Here is a 23,147-nt window from a genome sequence, read left to right as displayed (position 1 = left end):
AATGTAAGACCTGAAATCATACAACTAGAAGAAACCTATGGAAGAAGCTTAATTTTAATTGATCTACATTTACAAAACCACTGTGGCTAGTAGCCACTGTATCAACAGAGATTTAAAAAGTTAAAAAATTGAGTCTATAAAAAAAATTAGAAAACATTTAGCTGAATATTTAACTGAACTGTACATAAGGAAAGAAATTTCTAAATAAATATACCCCCTCAAAATCTTATAAAATATTGAGAAATTTCAATTTTAAGATGTCTGTGTATTTAAAAAATTGAAAAATGAAAGGCAAGTGAAAAGCTGGGAAGTATATTTATGACAAATATTTTAGGATAGATAGCAAGCTCTAAGAAAATTAATAAGAAAAACACCAAATAATTTCTTAAAACAATGATTAAAAAGAATGAACAGAGCAGAGAAGAAATATGACTATCTGAAAAATAAATGAAAAAAAGTTCACCACCACTAAATACTAAGAGATATGCAGATCAAAACAATGAGGCAACATTTTAAAAGAACTTATCAAATAGAAAAAGTCTAAAATAATAATCTGATGATATTGAGGCTGATGAGGGTACAGGTACTTGTAGATTGCCAGTGGGAATGTAAATTAAATGGGAGTAGGAGAAGAAATTAAGTTAATGGAAGGGCAATTTGGAAATATATATTAAAAGACTTTAAAAGTCTGCATACTTTTTTAAGGTGAGGTTTATTGAAGTATAATTTACAAACAGTAAAATTCATCCTTTTAAATGCTTAGTTTGATGTGTTTTGACATATGAATATTGTATAACCACCACTACAATCAAGACAGAGCATTTCTGTCATCCTAAGAAGTTCTCTGTCAGTCCCCTTCTCTCACCCTGAGGCAATGATTTCTGCGCCTATTTTTTTTTTTTTTTTTGCATTTTGAGGGATGTCATAGAAATGGAATTATAGGTTTTGACTCTTTATGTCTGGCTTCCTTTACTTAGCATAACATTTCTCAGATTTATCCATGCTGTAGTTCATGCCTCTTTAATGATAGGTAGTAGTCCACTGAAAACTACTACAGTTTCTTTATCTGTTACCTCTGAATAGACATTTGTGTTGTTTCCAGTTTTCAGCAATTATGAATGAAGATGTATAAACATTCACGTACAGGTTTTTGTATAGGTATATTTATGTTCTAACTTCTTCCGGGTAAATAACTAGGAGTGGAATTTCCAGGTTATATGAAAGTGTATGTGTAACTTTAAAAGAAACAGCCACAGTGTTTTCCAGAGTGATTGTACCATTATACATTCCCACCAGCAACATGGATAATTTCAGTTGCTCCATATCTTGCCACAGCTTGGTTTCATTTATTTTTATTTTTTTATTTTTTTTTAAGAACTTTTATTGAGATACAGTTGACATACAATAAACTGCATATATTTAAAGTGTACAATTTGATACTTTTTTTATTAGTAATGTATATATGGCAACCCCAATCTCCCAATTCATCCCACATCCCCTACCCCCCCCAGTTTCATTAGTTTTAAACATTTAAGCCATTATAGTAGATGTATAGTTCTATCTAGTAGTGGTTTTTTTTTTTAAAGCTATTATTTATCCTACATGCAGCGGGAGCGTAAATCAGCTGTTGTATTTCCCTCATTGCTGTTAGTGAAAAGGACCAGTTTTAAAATTTTATTTATTTATTTATTTATTTATTTATTTATTTATTTATTGTGAATTGTCTGCCCATGTCTTTTGCACATTTTTCTAACTTTTTTTGGGTTTTATTCCTTGATTTTGAAGAGTTCTTTAGATATGAATTATATTAGCTGTTAATCTAGTACATATTTTGCAGACATTTTCTCCCAATTTGACTTTTGTTCTTTGATTATACTTGTATTGTTTTATTGCCTTGTAGAAGGTGAATTTTTAAATTTTTAATGTGGTTAAATTTATCAGTCTTTCATTTACTATGGATATTGAGTCATGGTTAGTAACCTTGTTCTACAGGTAGGTTTACATGAATTTTATTATATGATTTCATTTTTTAGATTTAAATCTCTTATTCAGAGTTTATTCTTTTACATGACAGTAGGTATCAACCCAATTTTATCTTTTCCTAAATGATTTTCCAAGTTTTCAGCACTATTTATTAAAAAAACAACTTTGCTTCAGTGATATTAGATGCCACCTTTCTTATATACTAAATTTCCTGATGTACTTGAGTTTATTCACATCCTTTCCGTTGAATCCTTCTTGTTTGACTATCTAATTTAAGCTTCATTGCCATACTAGTGCATTAATTTCTGAGGCTTTGTAATGTATTTTTTTAATTAATTTATTGGGTCTTTGTTGCTGCACGCAGGCTTTCTCTAGTTACGGCAAGTGGGGGCTACTGTTTGTGCTCAGGCTTCTCATTGCAGCGGCTTCTCTTGTTGTGGAGCACAGGCTCTAGGCGTGTGGGCTTCAGTAGTTGCGGCACATGGGCTCAATAGTTGTAGCTCTTAGGCTCTAGAGCGCAGGCTCAGTAGTTGTGGCACACAGGCTTAGTTACTCTGGGGCATTCCCAGACCAGGGCTTGAACCCGTGTCTTCTGCATGGGCAGGCGGATTCTTAACCACTGAGCCACCAGGGAAGTCCTATAATGTATTTTAATATCTGGTAGTCCTGGTAGTACCGCGTAGATTTTCTTTCTCGGTATTATTCTAGCTGTTCATATTTTCCTGTGTTCTGTTGTGTAGCTTCATTTAAAAAAAATACTTGTTGGCATTTTCATTGGAATTTTGTTAAATTAATTCAGGGAAAACGTGACATCTTTATGATTATAGATGTTCTATTCAACAACAAGGAATGTTTTTGAATTTCACCAGTTTTTACATTTGTGTATTCTGAAGTATTTTAAAGCTTTCCTCATATTAGTTTTGCACACTTTGTGTTACACTTATTCCTAAATATTAAACCCTTTTTGTTTGTACTGTCACTGTGCTTTTACTCTACCATTTTATCTTCTGATTATTGTTTGTGTATATGAAAGCTATTGATTATTATGCATTCATTTTTCCTTTTTTTTTTTTTTTTTTTTTTGGCGCACGAGCTTAGTTGCTCTGCGGCATGTGGGATCTTCCCGGAGCAGGGATCGAACCCGTGTCCTCTGCACTGGCAGGCAGATTCTTAACCACTGTGCCACCTAGGAAGCCCCCTATGCATTCATTTTTTATCCTGTTAATTTACTGGATTTATTTGAGGTAGTTTTAATAATGATTCTCCAGGGTTTTCTTAGGAAACGGTCATGCGTTCAAGGAGATATAGTTTTCCTTCTTTTCCAATTCTTATATTTCTGATTTGTTTTGCCTGATATGCATCCAGTATATAGTAAATTGTAGTGAAGGTCGTGATTATCCTTTCCTCTTCTTGATCGTAGTGGAAACGCCTGAAGTAGTACCCCAGTAAATGCGATACTGGCTTTAAGACTAAGGTATGTCTGCATATGTGTGAATATGTGTATGTGAGTCTTTATAGTTATATTAAGGAAATAATCACCAATTCCTCTGTTCTTGAATGGATGTTTTGTTTTTATGGAATGGATATTGAATTTTGTCAAGTGATTGTTTAGCATATATGGAAATGATCATGTTTTTCTCAGGTCAATTAACATGGTATAATATATTCCTGTGCTTCTAATATTGAACCAACATTACTTTCCAGGAATAAATCTCACTTTGTTATGGTATATTATTTACCTAATATGGTACTGAAGTGTGTTCACTAATATTTTATGTAGTATTTTCATCTTGGTATTTATAAGTGATATTGGCCTGTAATTATTGGCCTGTACCTTTTTTTTTTTTATATCAGATTCAGGTATCAACATGCAACTTGCTTCATAGAAAGAATTTGAGGTTTTTCTTCATTTTCTATGTTCCAGAACTATTTCTATTACATTGGTACGTTTTTTTCTTTTAATGTGAAATTGTCTGGTTCTGCTGAGGAGATTCCCTGTAACTCTTGATTTTTTCCTATGGAAATTGGTTGTTAAGCTTTTTCTCTCTAGCTAGGTCAGTTTTAATAGTTCTCAGTTTTGTCTAGTTTTTCAAATTTATTTGTGTGGTGGTCTGCATTGTAGTCTCTTAGGACTTTTAAATTTCTTCTCCTTCAATGGTTGTTTCCTTCTAGTTATTTTTTATTTTATTTTTGCATTCTACCCCCCACCTTTTTTTTGGCCTTGATGAAAAAAGCTAGTTTGTTAATTTTTCATTATGTTAATTTTTTAACAAACTTGGATTTTGATTTATTAATGATATATTGTTTTTTCTTTCTACCTCATTAATTTCTGATTTTGCCTTTAGTTATATCTTTTTTTTTTTAAATTCATTTTATTGGCTTTGTTGGTTGCTGCACACGGGCTTTCTCTAGTTGTGGCAAGTAGGGGGCTACTCTTCGTTGTAGTGCACAGGCTTCTCATTGTGGTAGCTTCTCTCATTGCAGAGCACGGGCTCTAGGCATGCAGGCTTCAGTAGTTGCAGCACTTGGGTTAAGTAGTTGTGGCTCACGGGCTCTAGAGAGCAGGCTCAATAGCTGTGGTGCACGGGCTTAGTTGCTCTGCAGCATGTGGGATCTTCCCAGAGCAGGGATCGAACCTGTGTCCCCTGCATTGGTAGGTGGATTCTTAACCACTGCACCACCTAGGAAGTCCCTGTTATATCTTTTCTTGTGCTCTTTTAATTTGACCCTTTTGTTTCTTTTTCTTGTTTTTCAATTTGGGATCTAATTAGTTTGTTTTCATTTTTAAATTTTTTACTTTGTAGGTTTTTAAGGCCATGATTTTTCCTCTGGTCACTGCTTTATGTTGTACCTCGTGGATTTTGACATGTAGTGTTTTTATTATCTTTATGTTTTAGAAGGTTTGTATTTGTCCTTCACCAAAAAACAGTGCAGTAGAAGGTTTTTAAATTTTCATGTAGAAGGACCTCTTAAAATTTTTTCTTTATTGAAATCTAGACTTGTGACAAGATGGTCAGAATATTGTTTATAATAATTTTATTCTTTGCAGTGCACTGAAGCTTTTGTCATAACCTAGAAGAGGATCAATTTTTGCTAGTCTTCCATGTTTTCTTGTGAAAAAGTTTCTATTTTCATAGTGTTAAGTTTAATATCTGTCCAAAAGATCTAACTTATTGACTGCATTATTTATGTCTTCCATATCTTCACTTAGTTTTTGTCCATTTGATCTGTTTTGTACTGAGAGTGGTATTTAAGCCTTCAATGATTAGTGTGTTGCTGTTTGTCTCCTTGATTCTCCTGTAGTTCCTGTTTTATAAAGATCATTGCTGTACTATTTAGCAAATGTTAATAATTATGTTTGTGTTTTCTTTGATCTTATTTTCTTTTTAAGTTTTTTTGCAGGGGAAAAGTGTTTATGAAAGTTTATATTTTTGTTGTAGTGATTATCTTGGTATTTATACCTTTTAAAGATGCTTTGAACCCACTCTTCTATATTTAAATTTCTAGTACTACTATGATAGACTTTTGTGGAATTTTTTTTACCACAACTTTAATAAATTCACTATCAGTGAGCTTATTTTACTTTGCTTCTTTCCTTACTGTTGTCTTGAAGTCGTATATGTTCGTTAGAACATATATCATTTGTATATTATTCATTTATCACTAGCCTTGTTTTTTAGTGTTAGAGATAATTATATTAAATGCTCACCCTTCTGTCCTTTTGCCAAAGTTACTCATCTTTTGATTGGCTGAAACTAACCTTCCAGTAGATTGTTCAAGAAGTGCCCAGGGGTATAGCATTCCCTTGCACATATAAAACTTTTTCAGTAGCATTGATGCCTGAACCATAGCTTGGATGGATTTAAAATATTTAATTCATACTTTTTTCCTTGAATTTCTCAAAAATGCTGATCTGTTTTTGCCTTGTTTGCAGTTTGCTTTTAGTAAGTCTGCTGCCAGTTCAATACTCACTCTTCATGTTATTTGTCCTTTTTGCCCTGCTGTCTTTATGGTGTTTTCCTTTCATAACAATGTCTAATTTTACCAGGATATGTTTTAGAGTAGATTATTGTGTATCAGTTTTCCCAGATATCTGATGCCCTTTTGATATATAAGTTAAGCCTTTTATTTGCAGAAAGTTTTCTTGGTTTATAGTTTTAAATATTAGTTTTCTCTTCATGTGTGTTTTGAATTAAGACTATGGAGAAAGGTACTTCAGCTGTAAGCTATTTAATGAACAGAAAAAATAAGTGGGGGAAAAAAGCTTCAAAATTAAAGAGGGAAGATGTTGAAGGATTTGACAAGAGAAAAAGGCAAGAAAAGTTAACATTTATGCAGCCTTTGTCAAAGCAATAGAATTGTAAGGATTGAGGTAAAATTGGGAAGTAGAGTCAAATAAATATTGGATAAAAACAGCAGCCTTCTTAGTTAAGGTGGAATGGAAAGGTTCTGACAAGGATAGTAATCAAAAGTCATTTCCTGGATAGCCAACTGGGGGCACAGTTGATGTTCGGGGATGTTTTTATTTCGTTGGGTTTTGGGGGAAATTTTCCCCAAATAATGTTCATAGTGGAATCAAACAATGTGTTTCTTTAAAAATAGATAGGGACTTCCTAGGTGGCGCAGTGGTTAAGAAACCGCCTGCCAATGCAGGGGACATGGGTTCGATCCCTGCTACGGGAAGATCCCACATGCTGCGGAGCAGCTAAGCCCGTGCACAACTATTGAGCCTGCTCTCTAGAGCCCATGTGCCACAACTACTGAGCCCAAGTGTTGCAACTACTAAAGCCCGCACACCTAGAGCCCGTGCTCTGCAACGAGAGAAGCTTCCATAATGAGAAGCCCATGCACCACAATGAAGAGTAGCCCCCCACTTGCCGCAACTAGAGAAAGCCCGTGTGCAGCAAAAAGACTCAACGCAGCCAATAAATTATTTATTTATTTATTTTAAAAAAAAAAAGCCACATTGAGAGTCTGAATCGCCTATTGTAGATTATTTTGATTCTTCTCATCACTTTCCCTGTATTTTAGTAGCATTTTGGCCATTTCTTGATAATTCATCTGATACTATCCAAATTTAGAATTTTAAGATTCTCGAAGTGTATACGCTTTACCTTCTTGCTTTCATGATTTTCAGCATTTTATTTTTTAGAAATAGATTTTTTTCTTTTTTCTAAAGCTTTTTTAAAAAAATTATTTATTTATTTATTGGCTGCATTGCTGTGTGTGAGCTTTCTCCAGTTGCAGAGAGCGGGGACTACTCTTCGTTGTGGTGTGCGGGCTTCTCATTGTGGATGCTTCTCTTGCTGCGGAGCACAGGCTCTAGACGCATGGGCTTCAGTAGCTGTTGCACATGGGCTCAGTAGTTGTGGCTGGTGGACTGTAGACCACAGGCTCAATAGTTGTGGTGCACGGGCTTAGTTGCTCTGCAGCATGTGGGATCTTCCTGGACCAGGGATTAAATAATGTTCCCTGCATTGGCAGGCAGATTCTTAACCACTGTGCCACCACAGAAGTCCTGATTTTCAACATTTTTATTGAAAGAAAAAAAAAATCCTAACTTTAACTGTGGAAAAATCTCATTTTAAAAATACCTGGGATTTTTTTAGGTACTTCTTTATATCATCTCTGCTTTAGTAAGATATTTTTTAAAATCTTTATTTTAGACAAAAGATGAAAGAAAATGCTTTAGGGCTAATATTGTACTTCATAGAAAAAATGGAAATCAAGTGTACTCTTTTTGGTTAAAAAATTCTTTAAATTAAAATAGTATTACCAGAAATGATACCAAGTGGTGGTTTTGCCAATGACTACCATTCATTTGCATCTCCCAGTGTCACGAGTGAAGGAAGTTGAAGCATTTTAACTAAAATCAGGGTTTGTACCCATCTTTTTATTTTAGTGGTGCTGATGCTCTCCTCATGTGTGGAAGGCCACCCCTTTGTTGATCAGAAGCACACTGTTTTATCCTGCAAAGCTTGCATCCCTGCTCTTACTTAAAGCCTTTTTTTTGGTGATTCTAGTCTGCACTGATCTTTTAGCTTCTAATGTGTATTTTAAACACATGAGCACTCAAGTCTCACTTGTCTTGCATTGTCTTATATTCGGAACTAGAAGGAACTCTTTGAGGCTTACAGGAAGGTATACTTTTCTTCCTTGTTTTGTATTCCTCACAGCACCCAGGTTAGTGTTCCTTTTGTAAATAACTCTTCAGGAAATACTTTATTGACTTCGCAAAACATGAGGCTGATGTCTCTCACTTAGCACCAGGACTGAGAGGTACTTGATTGTTCAGCTCCTCGACCCCTTCATGCTCCGTGTGTTTCTGCCCCAAAGCTCCTGCTAAGTTGAAGGGGATGGCCCTCATAGGTAGAGAAGAACAGTTCTTCATGTCAACATCTGGAGTGATAAGTACACCATAGGAAACCTGTGATTTTTACACACACTTGTTTGATTACTGGGATTTGTGTTGGACTGAAAGTCAGGAAACCAGGTTCTGGTCCCAGCTCTGACACTGAACAGAATTGCAGCTTTCAGAAAATCGTTTAACCTGGGTGGACGTTGGCTATTTACTCTAAAACGTGGGACTCTAAGTGATCTCAAAAGTTCCTTCTTGCTGGAAAAGTCTATGATTGTCTGAAAACGTGTTTTCCAAGTGCTTAATGAGTATTGCTGAAGGTAGTGTTTCTTATACTGTTTCCAAAGTGTCTTGCTTATTGTTGCATAGCTAAAGAAGTTACAAAAGTTTATATTTAGAAAAAAATTTAATGATCTGAGAGCAGGAATTGTAGCACCTGACCTGTATCTGGTGGCACTTTCAGATTCCCTAGGATATCCGTAGGGTAGGGTCATAAGCCTCATTAAAGCTGCTTGTTCACTGTTTGCTAGAGGGAATTCTAACATAATCCATTTATCAATCACAGTTACTTGTAAGATTGAGTGTGGATTTGTGTTTGTAAGAATTTTGCATGGTATGTGCACATATTATGGTTACCATATAGAGAGAGCATTTCCTTTGTTGAACGTATATAGTCCTGGTAACATACCTCTATATTTTATTATTTCCAGAGTAGCGCTGTATGGTCTTAGGTTGATGATGCAGTAATATTGCTAGATGGTCCAGCTGGCAAGGCTACTTTAAAATATTCTGATATCACATGTATAGGGTTATACTGTAGATTAAATGACATGGTGGTATTTATAGTCACTTAAAGTGTGCAATAACACGCATGTTATTTTCTTTCTTCCTAGTGAGGTTCTGGTATATTTTTTCAGTTGCATAAAAAGACTTCGAAAATTGTTTCCTGTGATTTTAGTTATTTGAAGTTTTAAAATTAATATTTTATGAGTTTTATATTAATAGAATTTTTTAACATACACTTTCACTGAAATTTTTACTTCAGTATAATTATTTGTCACATGAATATGTTTCTGAGATTTAATAGGTTGTATGTATCTAGTATTCAAAGATAATTTCCACAAACTTACTGTTCTGGGATTCTTTCAGAATGATTTGTCAAATAAAAATAAAGTTAGCTCCAAATTTTATTTCCATCTAACATTCTGTAATGTGTTAATACTATTATGTTTTACTATACTCCAATTTTTTACTTTAAAATTAAGTTATCAAATGTATTTCTAGCTCTGTTATCTGATACTTAATTGTGTTCCTGTCGTTAAAATTTATTCTTAACATGTGTATATTAAGATGTCTGATCTTGAATCAGACTAGCTCCATATAAAAATTCTTACTTCAAAATACTATGCAAATGATAGCTATATGAATATGGACTACTGGAGTCATATTATTGGAGGGTGGTGATGGGTGGAAAAATATTGAAGAAAACATCATAATAATTATAATTTAGAAGCCATGGTCTCCATATTTAAAATTAATATTTTGTGAAGCTTATTTCTAATGCAGAGACTCTGAGAACCTGTTAAGTATATAATTTTGCCTTTAGGAGGACAGCTTTTTTAACCTTTTATTTCTTTTTTAATTTCAAACAACAAATTTCAGTACTAAAAAATAGGGAACTCTGTATACTCATCGCCTTGGTTTAAAAATTAATGTTTTGGAAATTTATCTATTTTTTGGCTGAAATATTTTGAAACAAATGATACCTATCATGGCATTTTGCCTCTAAATATTTAAGTATCTCTGCGTTGTGTATGTTTGCTATAGGGGCAATTCACCATATTATCACAATGCTTTTACCACACTTAACAAAGTTAACAATCATAATCATAATCCTAAATATCAGGTATTATTTCTTCCATTTTCTTCTTTTTCCTACAATTCAAGAGAAAATGGGAATTCAGACATTTTTTATTCCGTTTGTCCTTAAACTCTATTTTCCCCTTACTACTTGTTGCAGTAGGCTTCTCTGTGCCACAGCCTCCCTTTCTGTAAAGTGAGTAGCCTAGATCATATGATTGCTCTGGTCCCTTTTAGTACTCATAGCCTCTCACTTCCTGGATAGAACTAGTTGTCAGCTTCAAATCTGACTTAGGAAACTGCTGTTACAGAACCAAGTGAGCATGATTTCTTTTAGTTAAATGTCTTTCAGGAGAGCAAGTTTGTAGTCTTGTAAATAGGAAAACAGGAATTGTGTTTTATTCACTGATGTGCATCCAGCAGCTGGCACAAAGCATGGCATGTAGTTAGCACTCAGGAAATAAGTGATGGGTAAACAGTGAGTACTTGAATAGGTTAGTGCATAAATGAGTTGATTAATTAGTCATTCAACGTTCAGGAGTAACAGGTAAAGACAACCAAGTAGAGTTGAACGTAGTTTACCGAATCACAGTAACTAAGCTATTCGTACATTTCTTAAATTCTTATTAGGAGACGTCTAACCACTGTGCCAAGAGGTCTTTACTACTTAATATAGCCATTAGGAGTGTTTTCTTACAGATGGAGCTCTGTCAGCATATTCACAAAGAGAAATGAGAATGAGGGCTGCTATGGGTTGAATTGTGTCCCCTCAAAAGACATTAAAGTCCCGACCCTCCAGTACTGTGAATGTGACCTTATTTGGAAATAGGATCTTTGCAGGTGATCAAATTAAGATGAGGCCATTAGGGAGGGCCCCAATCCAATATGATTCATGTTCTTATAAAAGGGGAAATTTGGACATAGAGACAGACATGCATAGAGGAAAGATGATGTGAAGACGGGGAATGCCTTCTAGAAGCCAAGGAACACCTGAGACTACCAGAAGCTGGGAGAGAAGCATGAAACAACTTATTTCTCACAGCCCTCAGAAGGAGCCAATCCTGGTAACACCTTGATTTCAGACTTCTAGCCTCCAGAACTGTGAGACAATAAATTTCTGCTGTTGAGCCCATCCAGTTTGTGGTATCTCATTTATAGCAGCCATGCAGAATTAATACAAGGTCCTAGACCTAAATCTTTGGGTGGAGGTTGAGATAATAAATTTTCCAAATAATTTTAATAAAAAGCTCAGGATAATGTTCTGTTCCATATAAGTTGCTAACATCTTGGCATGAATATCAGTGTATTTTGGCCATATATGAGCTTTGGGTACAAGGATAAGGAAAGGAAAAGTAAGGGGGAAAAGTAAAAACAGAAAGCACTTTTATTTTGTCTAGAGCCCCTCCAGGAGGGGCCAAATTGGTCAGTATGCCTAACAGGATTTGTTCTTACACATAGGATCTCCAAGCAGTTATTTCCTGAATAGTCTGCTTGTTTATTCTGGAGCTAAATGTCCTTGTTCTGAATCAGAAAGAAGATATAAAAAAGAGGGGTTTTTACCTTCTCCTAATCCCAGGCAAAAAGTTGGTTAGAAGAAACTTGAGACTCTTTGCATAACTTTGAATTATGTTGAGGACTCAGTGTAGAATTGTTAAGGGTGTGAGCTCTGGAATCAGACTCCTCGGGTTTGAGTTCTGGCTTTACCTCTTCTAAGTTCTGTATTCTTAGCAGTATTATTTTACCTCTCTGTGCTTCCATTTCTTCCTCTAAAAATAAAGATAATAGTACCTCACTCAAAGAGGTACTATATGATTTAGACACGTGAAAGGCTTAGACCAATATCAGGCACACAGTAAGCCCTCAGTAAGAAATAGCTAGAAAATAATTTTTAAAATTTATTATTTTTAAGCTTAAGACAAAAGAATCCCTTATCTTATTTTTGCTCCCCCAGAATTGTTTAGATTTTTGAGAAAGGACATTTGGTGTTCTGGTTAGATATTAAGAAAATAGTAATGAATTGAATTTAACAAGTTTAGTTTTTTCTTAAGTTGTAGGGAACAGAATGTTCAGGGTCTGTTTTCTGTGTAAGGGAAGAAGAGTTCACTTTTTAGGAATGTATACATTCTGTAAGTATAGGATGGTCCATTTAAAAAATCACCTATTCCCAAGAATATGGTTCCCAAGAGAGTTAATACTGTTGAAAAATTAGTCTTTGACTGTTCATAATCAATACATATTTGTTGATGCCTACTGGATCCCACTGGTCATATTATTTATATATCTGAAGACCAGACGCATACATGAGCAAAGAATTGTTTATGACTAAAATATTTGAGCATCCTATTTCACAAAAGGCTATATATGGGGAATTTTTTTTTTTTCTGGTTAATATGGGAAAGTGGCATTTCTGAATCCTGAGTCAACTCATTGATCTGTATAAATCGAATGGATTAAGACGTATGCCTGTTTAGGGGCTGTTAAAAAAAGTATGGACCCCCCAAGGGGATGTGCATGTAAGAATGGCATGATTGCTAGTGACCTCAACACTGTCTTTGAAATCAGTAGAATTTGTAGTTAATGAGAGCAAGGAGACACTTTTGAATGTTAGATAGCTGTGTTTTATGTAGACACAGCTTACATGTGGTGAAGCTTTTTATAATATAGCAATGGTAGTCAAATTATATCAGCTAACATTTTGTATTTGCTGTTAACAGATACACCAAGCTCTGATAATGCTTACCAACATACTGCAAACTCTTAAGCTCAGATTTGATTTAGGCAAAGAGGAAGACTATAAATTGGATGTTATTCAGATTATCCTCTTCCATTGCCTATTTATTTTGTTAAAGGACAGACACACGTTAAGCACTTTCATATCACATTGGAAATTAGAGAAGATATTGTAGGTTCTTTCATGTAATTTTTGAGAACTTGGTCAGAAGGACAAGTTGGAAATTGACTGTAATTGGAAAAGTTTTGTAGGTGAAGAAATTTTTAGCTTAAAGAAACAGTTGCTAGCCTATGTATTATTGAGGGAATTTCCCCCCAAAGTCTGGAAAGAATATTAAGTCACAGCCCAGCTGTCTTGGATCCAGTAGGCTTTCAAATATTGCTAGATTCATCAGGAATACTGCTAAATATACCTCAGTATTTGTTATTATGCTTGAATTCATGGCACCATTTAAGGCAGTCATAGACTTGGGTCTGATGGAGCAGTAGATGGGGTGAAGAGATAGTGATAAGGCACAGCTTTCTGCTTTTTCTTCATATGATAACTTCATGGATGTGAAGTTTAAGTCTTTCACTCTCAATGAATATTAAATATAAACAGGAAAAAAAGGATAAAATTTCAGTAGGTACTTGTGAGATCTAGGAGGAAAAAAACCCCCAGCATATAAAACACATGTAAAACAATATATAAGATCGAACTGTATTTTTGAAAAATATATCTTCATATTTATTCTAATAAACATCCTGTTTGAAAAGTAACCTGGCACCTTTTAAAAGTCATATTCTTTTGTCTAGGCTGAATAGTGGTAACGCACGTGTGTCATCTGTGGCGTTGTGTTTCTGGCAAAAAGAAGGTAGAGAAGTTGAGGAGAAACAGAAAAGTACTGCATAATAAAAGACTAAAAAGTACACATTTATAACAAAATGCAGAAGCATCTCTGAGGCTACAGATAGGTTTTTAGTAGACATGAATGACTTCTGTGAACATAAACATGCTGCTTACTCATTCCATGCTTCATTCCCCTTTTGGCATGTAGTGGTTTCCATTAGTCAGTAAGCATTTGGTTTATTGTGAAGATTTTCACATTATGGTATCTTGTTGAAAGAATAGGAAAATATTATGCGCTATTCAAATAAGATAAATGCTGGCTTTTTTTTTTTTTTAATATAAGAGCCTTTAAAGTTGCTGAATAAGTCTGTATATTTTTCTTAGAGTTTTGAAAGTGTTTTCTAAATTGCCATTAAACAAAGTCATGAATAGTGACTTATCTCCCTCCATTGTATAATTTCCATCAGTCTCTGATGAGAGTTTAAGACACATTTCTTGCTGTAACAGGGTATGCTTATTAAAAGAGTTTAATTGTATAGAATAGCCTAAATTATGATAAGGTGATTAGATTTTACAACAAGAAAAATTTAAGTTCTTGAACAGTGAATCACATTTTGGGGCTGTATATACATCTCTTCTCTAACGTGAATCTGCAAAGCGGAGGTAAAGTAATAATGTAATTTAGTGGATGGTCACATCTCAGTGGGCAGTGACATTTGTCCACATTAGCATCTTTTTTCTCTTCCAGCTCTATAATCTCTTGCAGCCCTCTCCAGCTCACACTTTCCTGTCCAACATATCAAGTGTTGAGAAATGCTTCCACGTGAGCCATTCTGGCTGCTTGCTACTTAGGATTCCTGGTTGATTGAGGAACAAGAAGGCAGCAGGTCTGACTCTTGATGGGAAGGAGGTCCTTTACTTTTTTCCATCAACTACGAGTCTCTCACTCAGTTCTGCATAAACTGAGAAAACCAGGAACTGGTTGGATTAGGGTGTTAGCCATCAATCAACCAGTTTGCTTTTGGTACAAAAATGAGTAAATCATTTTCTTTCTAAATCTTCTCTTCTTCGTCCTCTTCTCTTTTTGTCTGTTCATTGAATCCTCACTTATCCAGGTAGCCACACTGTTTTCGGAGTTATCTTTGACTCTCTCTCTCTCAACCCTTTTACAGCTCTGTTCTTTGTCCCCCTTCTTTGTTCACCAGTGCTCTAGTCCAGCCTCCCGTTATCTCTTGCCTGGACTGTTATCATTTTCTCCTAATTGGATTCTCTGCTTTCATTTCCCCATTATGATGCTGCCAGTGTTGATAATATTATTCCTTGCCAAAAAAACCTGTGGTGACTTCTTTTTGCATACAAAAATTGTGTCCCAGCTTCTTAGCATGGTTTTCAAAGCTTCCTGTAAACCTATGCTAACCATTTTTTTTTTTCCTAGCTTGTGTTGTGTTTCCAATTACCTCTTCACTCCCAACACACACTGACTCAGCCCCTGTTTTCCTTGTTTTATCTCTTCTTCCCTATCTCCATTTGTGGAAATCTTAGATATTTTTCAAGACCCAACTCAGTGTCATTTTGTTCTTTGAGTTCCCCAATTAGGAAATAACCTCCCCCTACTCTAAAACATTATTACATTTAAATCTATTATACTTTTGTCAGAGTATATGTTACCTCTAGATATGCTTGTGTCAGCTCTCCTTCCTTTGTGTGGGAGATATGGAAAAATCTCAGTCTTCTGGTCAGGCTGATTTAGGTTCAGATCCCAACTTTGCCAGTTACTGTAAGCTTATTTGTTTTGCACAGAGCACCTAAACTCATTTTATTTTCTTATCCTCAAGGTATCTTAAAATAACTTGCTGTTAAGGTCATGAGGTTAAATAATTTGACTTCTGTAAAGCACATAATGACTTTGCATAGCAGGTATTCAATAATATGCATTCATTTTTATTTTTCTTACCTTTTTAAAATGTATGATTCTTGATATTTTATCATGCTTGGCCCTCAGGTATCTATTGAAAGGAATTTACTTCTGTTTGTCCAATAATTACCATCAAGTCAAATCAATAAAATTTTATTTAAGCCTACTGTGCAGAAGACCTCAGAGTAGGTACTGACAGGGATATAAAATGTATATATCATTATCCTAGCCCCTTCCTATGGATTGTAAACGTGGATCCAAGGCATAAGTAAAAGGTAAACAACTTTGTACATTTCTAAATGTAAATCCATCTGAACACAAATGAAAACCTAATGAGTTGCCTTGTGGTTAAAAGGATCTGCATACCAGAATAGGATTCAGGTATGAGTGGTGGATCTAGGAAGTGTGAAGCGTGAATCTAGGAAGTGTGGTAGGAAGTGGAGAAGAGCACTTGGGGTATCCCTGGAGGGGTGCTGAATTGAAGACAAAGGCCCTTCCAGTGCGATTCGCTGCAAAGAAGTTATCACAGGGTACTCTTCAGTCATTCCTTTCACCCATCCATTTGGAAAAACAAAGTGGTGTAAGACCCTACAAGCATCAGAAAGCAAGGAGAGGGGAAGTAAAGTTTTAATTAAATGCAGAACTTGAGAATGTGGTCTAGATCGTTGCAAATCTGGTGAGGTAAAATAGGAAGTTGATTTTTGAGGCAGATCTGTTTAGAATAGGAAAGTTGTGATTTTCATGGTCATCAAAGGCTAATTTGTTTTTCATCTTTATTAGTTTAGTGCTTTTAATCAAGGCTCTGATTTACTGACTACCTGTGTCAAATTTGTTTTTCAAGAGGCAGATGCTGAGACAGTGTTAGGAGTGTAAGGGCTTTATTGAGGGAAGGGAGTATAGTATCTATCTAATAGAAAGATGAAAGGAGAGGAAACAGGTGTGGACAAGGAAAGCTTTCAGAGTGGGATGTTGCAGTGATATCCATGAAAGGAAAGGAGACAAGAAGGATTGGGCAGGGAGAGCTCAGACTATGATACAGTTCTGTCAAAATCTCAGCCAACCCATTAGGGAGCACCAGAGCAAAAGTGTTCCATTAGAAGAGTCTCCAGTTGGGTAGATATGGCCACACAGCATTCCCACCATGATCATTCTTTAGTAGGAGTTGCCCAGGGAGAATGTTGCCTTGGCTCATATGCTGTGGTGGTTCCTAATGGCCCTGCCTCTGGAGGTTGTCAGATTATTGCTCTCCTCACAGGTGAAAGGCCAGTTCTTTCTTGATGGAATTGTACCTCAATGGCTACTACACTACTTTTTCAATAATAAAATATTAAAATTGAAAGTCCTTAGTGCAGATGAGGTGTTTTTTGAGGGGAGGGGACAGCTGAGAAATTCACTAAAACAATACAATCTTTTGTAGAAGCTGAACTTAGTGAGTGTTGGATGACTTGCATTTTTTGGGTGTTATCACATTATTTTTCATCTGTTAAATGTATATAATGACACATCTTCCCTACCTACCTCACAAAGTTGTAAAAAACAAAACTAAACCATAGTATGTATCTAAGAGGGATGAGAGAAAAATGAGTACTGTGTAGAAATGTGAGAGGCTGTAAGTATGATTGAAAGATCTATGAGATTAAAGAGAAGTGGTCAAGGCTTTTCTTCTACTCACGGAGAAGGAAATGGTTACTAAATTCAGATAAGTTTCATAAAAAGAAAATCATTTAAAATGCATTAGGGATCTAGATATTTAAGTTTTCCTAGGTCTAGTCCTATTATAATGCAAATAATAACCCCCTACTTGACTTTGTGATCTTGAGATTCCCACTGTAGGCTTGTCTAAAACTAGGATTAGTGTATGTATTTATCCTTAAAGTAAAAAATATTAATGAGTTCTTATTTTTTATTTAACTGAACTAGTTATTAACTGAATAACTGAAAAGTTAACTGAAACTAAGCTTTACTTTAGGTTAGGGGTTGGTAAAAAGGGCTCTTTTTCTGTAAAGAGCCAGATAGTAAATATTTTAGGCTTTTATGAGTTCTTTGGGCCATATATGGGTCTCCATTTCATATTTCTTTCCTTTCCTTTTCTTTCTTCCTTCTTCCCTCCCTTCTCCCCCCACCCTTGCTCCTTTTCTTTCTTCCCTCCCCTCCCCTCCCTTCCCCTTCCCTTCAACGCTATAAAAATATAAAAATCAGTCTTAGCTCAAGGACATACAAAAACAGGACCTAGACTGCAAGCCCTACTGTAGATTGGGTTCTGCTTAAACTTATTTTTGACTTCAACAAAATTTCAGAAATGGACAGAACCACAAATTCTATATTGTATTAAAAAAATAGACAACACCAACAGTAACAGTCTAATATCAAGAACAAGACAATTATGCCCACCTTCATTATTTTTATTCAGTGTAGTACTGGAAGTCTTAGCCAGAGCAGTTAGGCAAGAAAAAGAGATAAAAGACATCTACATTGGAAAGGAAGAAGTAAAATGGTTTCTATGAATAACAATATATTATATAGAGAAAACCCTGAAGACTCCACCAAAAAATTGTTAGAATAAATGAATTCAGTAAAGTTGTAGGATACAAAATCAATTGACAAAAATCAGTTGCATTTTTATACCCTAACAATGAGCTTATTGGAAAGAGAAATTAAAACAATTCCATTTACAGTAGCATCAAAAAGAATAAAATATTTAGGAATAAATTTAATCAAGAACATGAAAGATCTGTACACTGAAATCCACAATACATTGATGAAAGAAATTCAAGAAGACACAAATAAATGGAAAGATACCCCATGCTCATGGATTAGAATGTTGTTAAACCCAAAGCAATCTAGAGATTCAATTCAGTCCCTTTCAAAATTCCAATGGCATTTTTCACAGAAATAGAAAAACAATCCAAAAATTTTTCTGGAGCCATAAAAGACCCCAAATAGCTAAAGCAATCCTGTGAAGAACAAAACCAGAAGCATCACACTTTTTGATTTCAAAATATATTACAAAGCCATAGTAATCAAAACAGTATGGTACTGACATAAAAGACAGAGACCAACTGAGCAGATTAGAGACCCCAGAAATAAACTCATGCATGTATGGTTAATTTTTGACAAAAGAGCCAAGAATATACATGGACAAGGTTAATCTCTTAAATAAATGGCATTGGGAAAACAAGACATCCACCTGGCAAGGAATAAAATTGGATGACCCCATTGTCTTACACCTTACACAAAAATTAACTAAAAATGGATTAAAGCCTTGAACTTAAGACTTGAAACCATAAAGCTCCTGGAAGAAAACATAGGCAGTATGCTTTTTGACATTGGTCTTAGCAATATCTTTCTACATATGTCTCCTTAGGTAAGAGGAACAAAGCAAAAATAAACAAGTGGGATAACATCAGACTTAAAAGCTTCTGCATAGCAAGGACACCATTAACAAAATGAAAAGACAACCCATTGAATGGGATAAGATATTTGCAAATTATGTATTTGATAAAGGGTTAATATCCAAAATATATAAAGAACTCATATTACCCAATTAGCAGAACAAAATAAAACAATTTAAAAAGTGGGCAAAGGACCCGAACATTTTTCCAAAGAAGAGATCCAAATGGCTGACAGCTACATTAAAAGGTGCTCAACATCACTTATTATCAAGTAAATGCAAATCAAAAATACAATGAGATAGCAACTCACACCTGTTAGCAAGGCTATTATCAAAAAGACAAGAAATAATAATTGCTGGTGAGGTTGTGGAGAAAAGGGAACCCTTGTTCACTGTTGGTGGAAATGTAAACTGGTACAACTACTATGGAAAACAGTGTGGAGGTTGCTCAGAAAATTGAAAATAGAACTACCAGTTGATCCAGCCGTCCAATTTCTGGTATATATCCAGAGGAAACAAAATCATTATCTCAAAGAGATCTGTACTCCCATGTTCACTGCAGCATTATTCAAATGAGTTAGTGTATTCTGAGCCAAATGATTAGTGTATGTTTTCTTTACAGTATTGTCAGCTTCTTGTCTTTATATTAAATGTAAATCCTGCATTGCCCTTCAAAGTTTGAGTAACCCAGCACTACCCTGAGGCCCACAGCTCAGTGATGACCAAGAAGGCCTTAAAGTTCCTCTCAGCTTGACTAAACTTTAAATGGGTTTCCTCCTGACTATAAGCCTCTGTCCTGCCTTTTCTTATAGCATTTACCTTAGAAAATTTGAAATTATAAATTCTTTCTCTGCTCCTTTGAGATGTGAATCTTCTCCCAGCCTGTTACCAGTTTTACAGCCGAGGAATGTCTTTCTCAAGGACCTCCAGGATCTGAGAGTGATCCCTTTAAAATGTAATCTTTAATAAAGAGTTGCTCCTGGGACTTCTCTGGTGGTCCAGTGGTAAAGAATCCTCCTTCCAATGCAGGGGATGCATGTTTGAGTCCTGGTTGGGGAACTAAGATCCCACATGCCACGGGGCAACTAGGCTGTGACTAGTGAGCCCATGCACTCTGGAGCCCACGAACCACAACCAGAGAGAGAAGACCTGCACTCCACAACTAAAGACGAGCCCACACGCCTCAACGGAAGATCCCACATGCCACAACTAAGACCCGACACAGCCAGAAATTAAATACATACATACATACATACATACATACATACATACATACATACATACAGTCTTTGATGGGGGTGGGGGGCGATGATAGGAGCCTAAGCACCATTAGCAAACGCAGATAACGCAGTCATATTGACCCACATCCCCTTAGTGTCCTGCAGTACTTTCACTAGCTCCACCTCAGCACTTAAAAGCTTTCCCACCTTTTGTTTTGGTGGAGTTGAGATCGGTCACTCTTCCCTATTACAATAGCCTTGAATAAAGTCTTCCTTATCTGTTTAAATTGTCTAGTGTGTTTGAGTTTGGTAGCGATTGAGATGAAGGTTCTTGGGTCAGACTCTGGCTCCATTTTACGACACAAGTCACATAATGTCACCTGAGCTTCAGTTTGCTTATGAGTAAAATGGAGATAACGGTACCCACCTACAAGATATCTGTTTATTAGTCAGTGAACATTAAGCTCTTATCATGTTCTCTGGTATCAATACATATTAGGCATAGTCCATATTTTTTTGGTTACTCTACATGAAAAACTTCTTGATAGTTTTTTTAAATAGTAAACTGCTGTAGTGTATTTACAATATGTTTCTGTTTGCTATCAGTATGTACATTCTCAGGATATCTACTTTGCAAAGTGAAGTCTATTTAATTTTCAAAATAAAGATAAAAATGCATCACAATTATTGAAAACAAGCAACCAGTTATACATCTGATCCTGAAGTGTAGTTACTTTGGGCAGTTACTCCTGAGGCCATGTTGAGAAATGGCATCTGTGAGTGAGAGACAAAACTGAAATACCATGTTTTCAGACATTCCAGCAAGCTATGTTCTCCAACAAGTGAAGGAAACTGTGCTGTTCATATTTTGAAATTCAAAGTATCTCCTACTTAGGCTATGCTGAAACCAAAAACTTAAACTAAAATTTAATTTTCTTTTAATAGACATCTTTTAAAATACCAGTTGTAATACTCTATTGTCTTAAAGCTGCATCATGAAATGTTGCCTTATTTCCTAAATTTTAAGGAAATACATGTGAAACAACACATTTTAAAAGTTGAAACTGCTTTCTTTTCCAAGGGGCGGGGGGAGGAGCATGGTACCACATAGCAGGAAAGTATGATATTCTGACTATGTCAGAATAAATGTCTGTTCGTGACAGTTCCTGATTCAGTGTATGCTCTTTCTGCAAAACTACTTCTCCGCTCCCTTCTTTCTCTTTCCCAAAGTAATCTGAGAAAAATTCACTTGAATTGCTGCCTGACTTTTAACAATCTATATGTTCTGTTTGGAAACCCTGCTTGTGATTCTGACTGACTTACAAAGATAATGGTGATGATATGGATTGGTCTGAAAGGCCAAAAGTACTGCATTGATCCATTCTTAAATACGGACAACACGATGGTGGTTCTTTTTATTTTGAGTCATTACTTCTTACAGTCTGTGCACTTATACTTCCTGTTAATGGAGACTCCTGTAACCTTCGGTTCATATTTTTAGATTGTTTGCTCTCAGCTCTCCTCCCCGCTTGAAACAGTTTTATGTTACAGGGAAGGGTTACCAAAAAAGGCAGAGCCTCATAAGCTGTATGAATACAGATAAAAAGGCATATTGTGGTTTATGATGTCTGCCTGCCCACCTGGAGGGAAGGGAATTTAAGAGCAAAATAAAAAGTCTGAAAATCTAAGTCAGCTGAGAGACAAGATTTGCCTATGATGAAGTCAGGATTTAAGTTGCAGAGTTCGTTGTTATGGCCCCCAGTTGTATATATTTTATCCTAAGGCACCATTTGGTTTAATAAGATGTAGATCTGAGGCTCTCTTAACCTATCCGTTTCTTAAGACTTAATTATAAAGGTTATATTTTCAGAGGACAAAGACATTATTCATTTGTCTTTTCACATCTTCCAGGTTTATCTTGCAGATTATGGACTTTGCTACAGATACTGTCCCAATGGGAACCACAAACAGTATCAGGAAAATCCTAGAAAAGGCCATAATGGGACAATGGAGTTTACAAGCTTGGATGCCCACAAGGGAGTAGGTAAGTTTCTTTTTTTCTTATTTTTGTTTCAGAAGAATAATTAGAGCAAAGAGTCTTAAGGCTCCATGAGATGGCCTTTGCTTAGTCAGTTTGAAGAGTGAGAACATTGGTGAGATTTTTTTATCAAAAGAAGTGAGGTCCTGTATGTCAGTGAGTGTTTCTTCAAACAGAGGGAGGAGATATAGACTTTGACAAGTGAAAAAGGAATAAAAGGTGTCAAGTAAGCAAAACTTGATGCTCGTTTGGGGCAGGAAAGGACTAGTCTGTTTAGGTTAAACTTGGAGGTCAGCAACTGAATTTTTATACTGTAGTGACTGTTATGGATTTCGTACAGGTACACATGTGAAGAATTATTCCTGTTTTGCATTGTGCCCTTATCAGAGCTTTCGAAGATACCATCTCAACAATAAGGAAATCTTTTCTGAAACTATGTAGTGTTAACTTGTGGAAATCTCTCCTAGTCGCTTTTCATATATCTTACTTATTTAAACTCACTTTGATGGTATTGGAAACACATTTGCAGGTAAATTACATACATAGTCCTTTTATTGGATATTGATTGTACTGCCTTGCATTCCAAGGCAGACTTAATTCAACAATTCCCTAATTAGTTAAAGTCATAACCTATGTCTTGTATTCATTTACCATTAATTAAACCTTAGCTGTTTATTACACTGCAATCCAAATCCAATAGCCGACCCAGAAAGCCATGGAAAAGGAAGTAGGAAGTCAATATTGAAAATATATGGCACGGAGTCCCACTGATGGTTGCTTTGTTCACAATCAATATGGTCAATGCAACTGTACTTTCTTAGTT

General features: G+C 35.5%; 1 protein-coding gene across 4 annotated transcripts in view; it reads left to right on the top strand.

Moving 5' to 3' along the window:
• The window catches only part of VRK2 (VRK serine/threonine kinase 2), a 94,132-nt gene that overhangs the window by 43,304 nt on the left and 27,681 nt on the right, over positions 1–23,147 (top strand). For all 4 annotated transcript variants that reach the window (XM_057740639.1, XM_057740638.1, XM_057740636.1 and 1 more), the window contains exon 8: positions 22,198–22,330. In XM_057740639.1, coding sequence (XP_057596622.1) covers positions 22,198–22,330 — 133 coding nt within the window. The remainder of the gene's footprint in view (positions 1–22,197; positions 22,331–23,147) is intronic.

The sequence above is a fragment of the Hippopotamus amphibius genome, chromosome 7, assembly GCF_030028045.1.
Source record: "Hippopotamus amphibius kiboko isolate mHipAmp2 chromosome 7, mHipAmp2.hap2, whole genome shotgun sequence".
NCBI classification, from domain to species: Eukaryota; Metazoa; Chordata; class Mammalia; order Artiodactyla; family Hippopotamidae; genus Hippopotamus; species Hippopotamus amphibius.
Note: the sequence above shows the minus strand (reverse complement) of the source record. Positions and strands in the feature narration are given on the sequence as shown.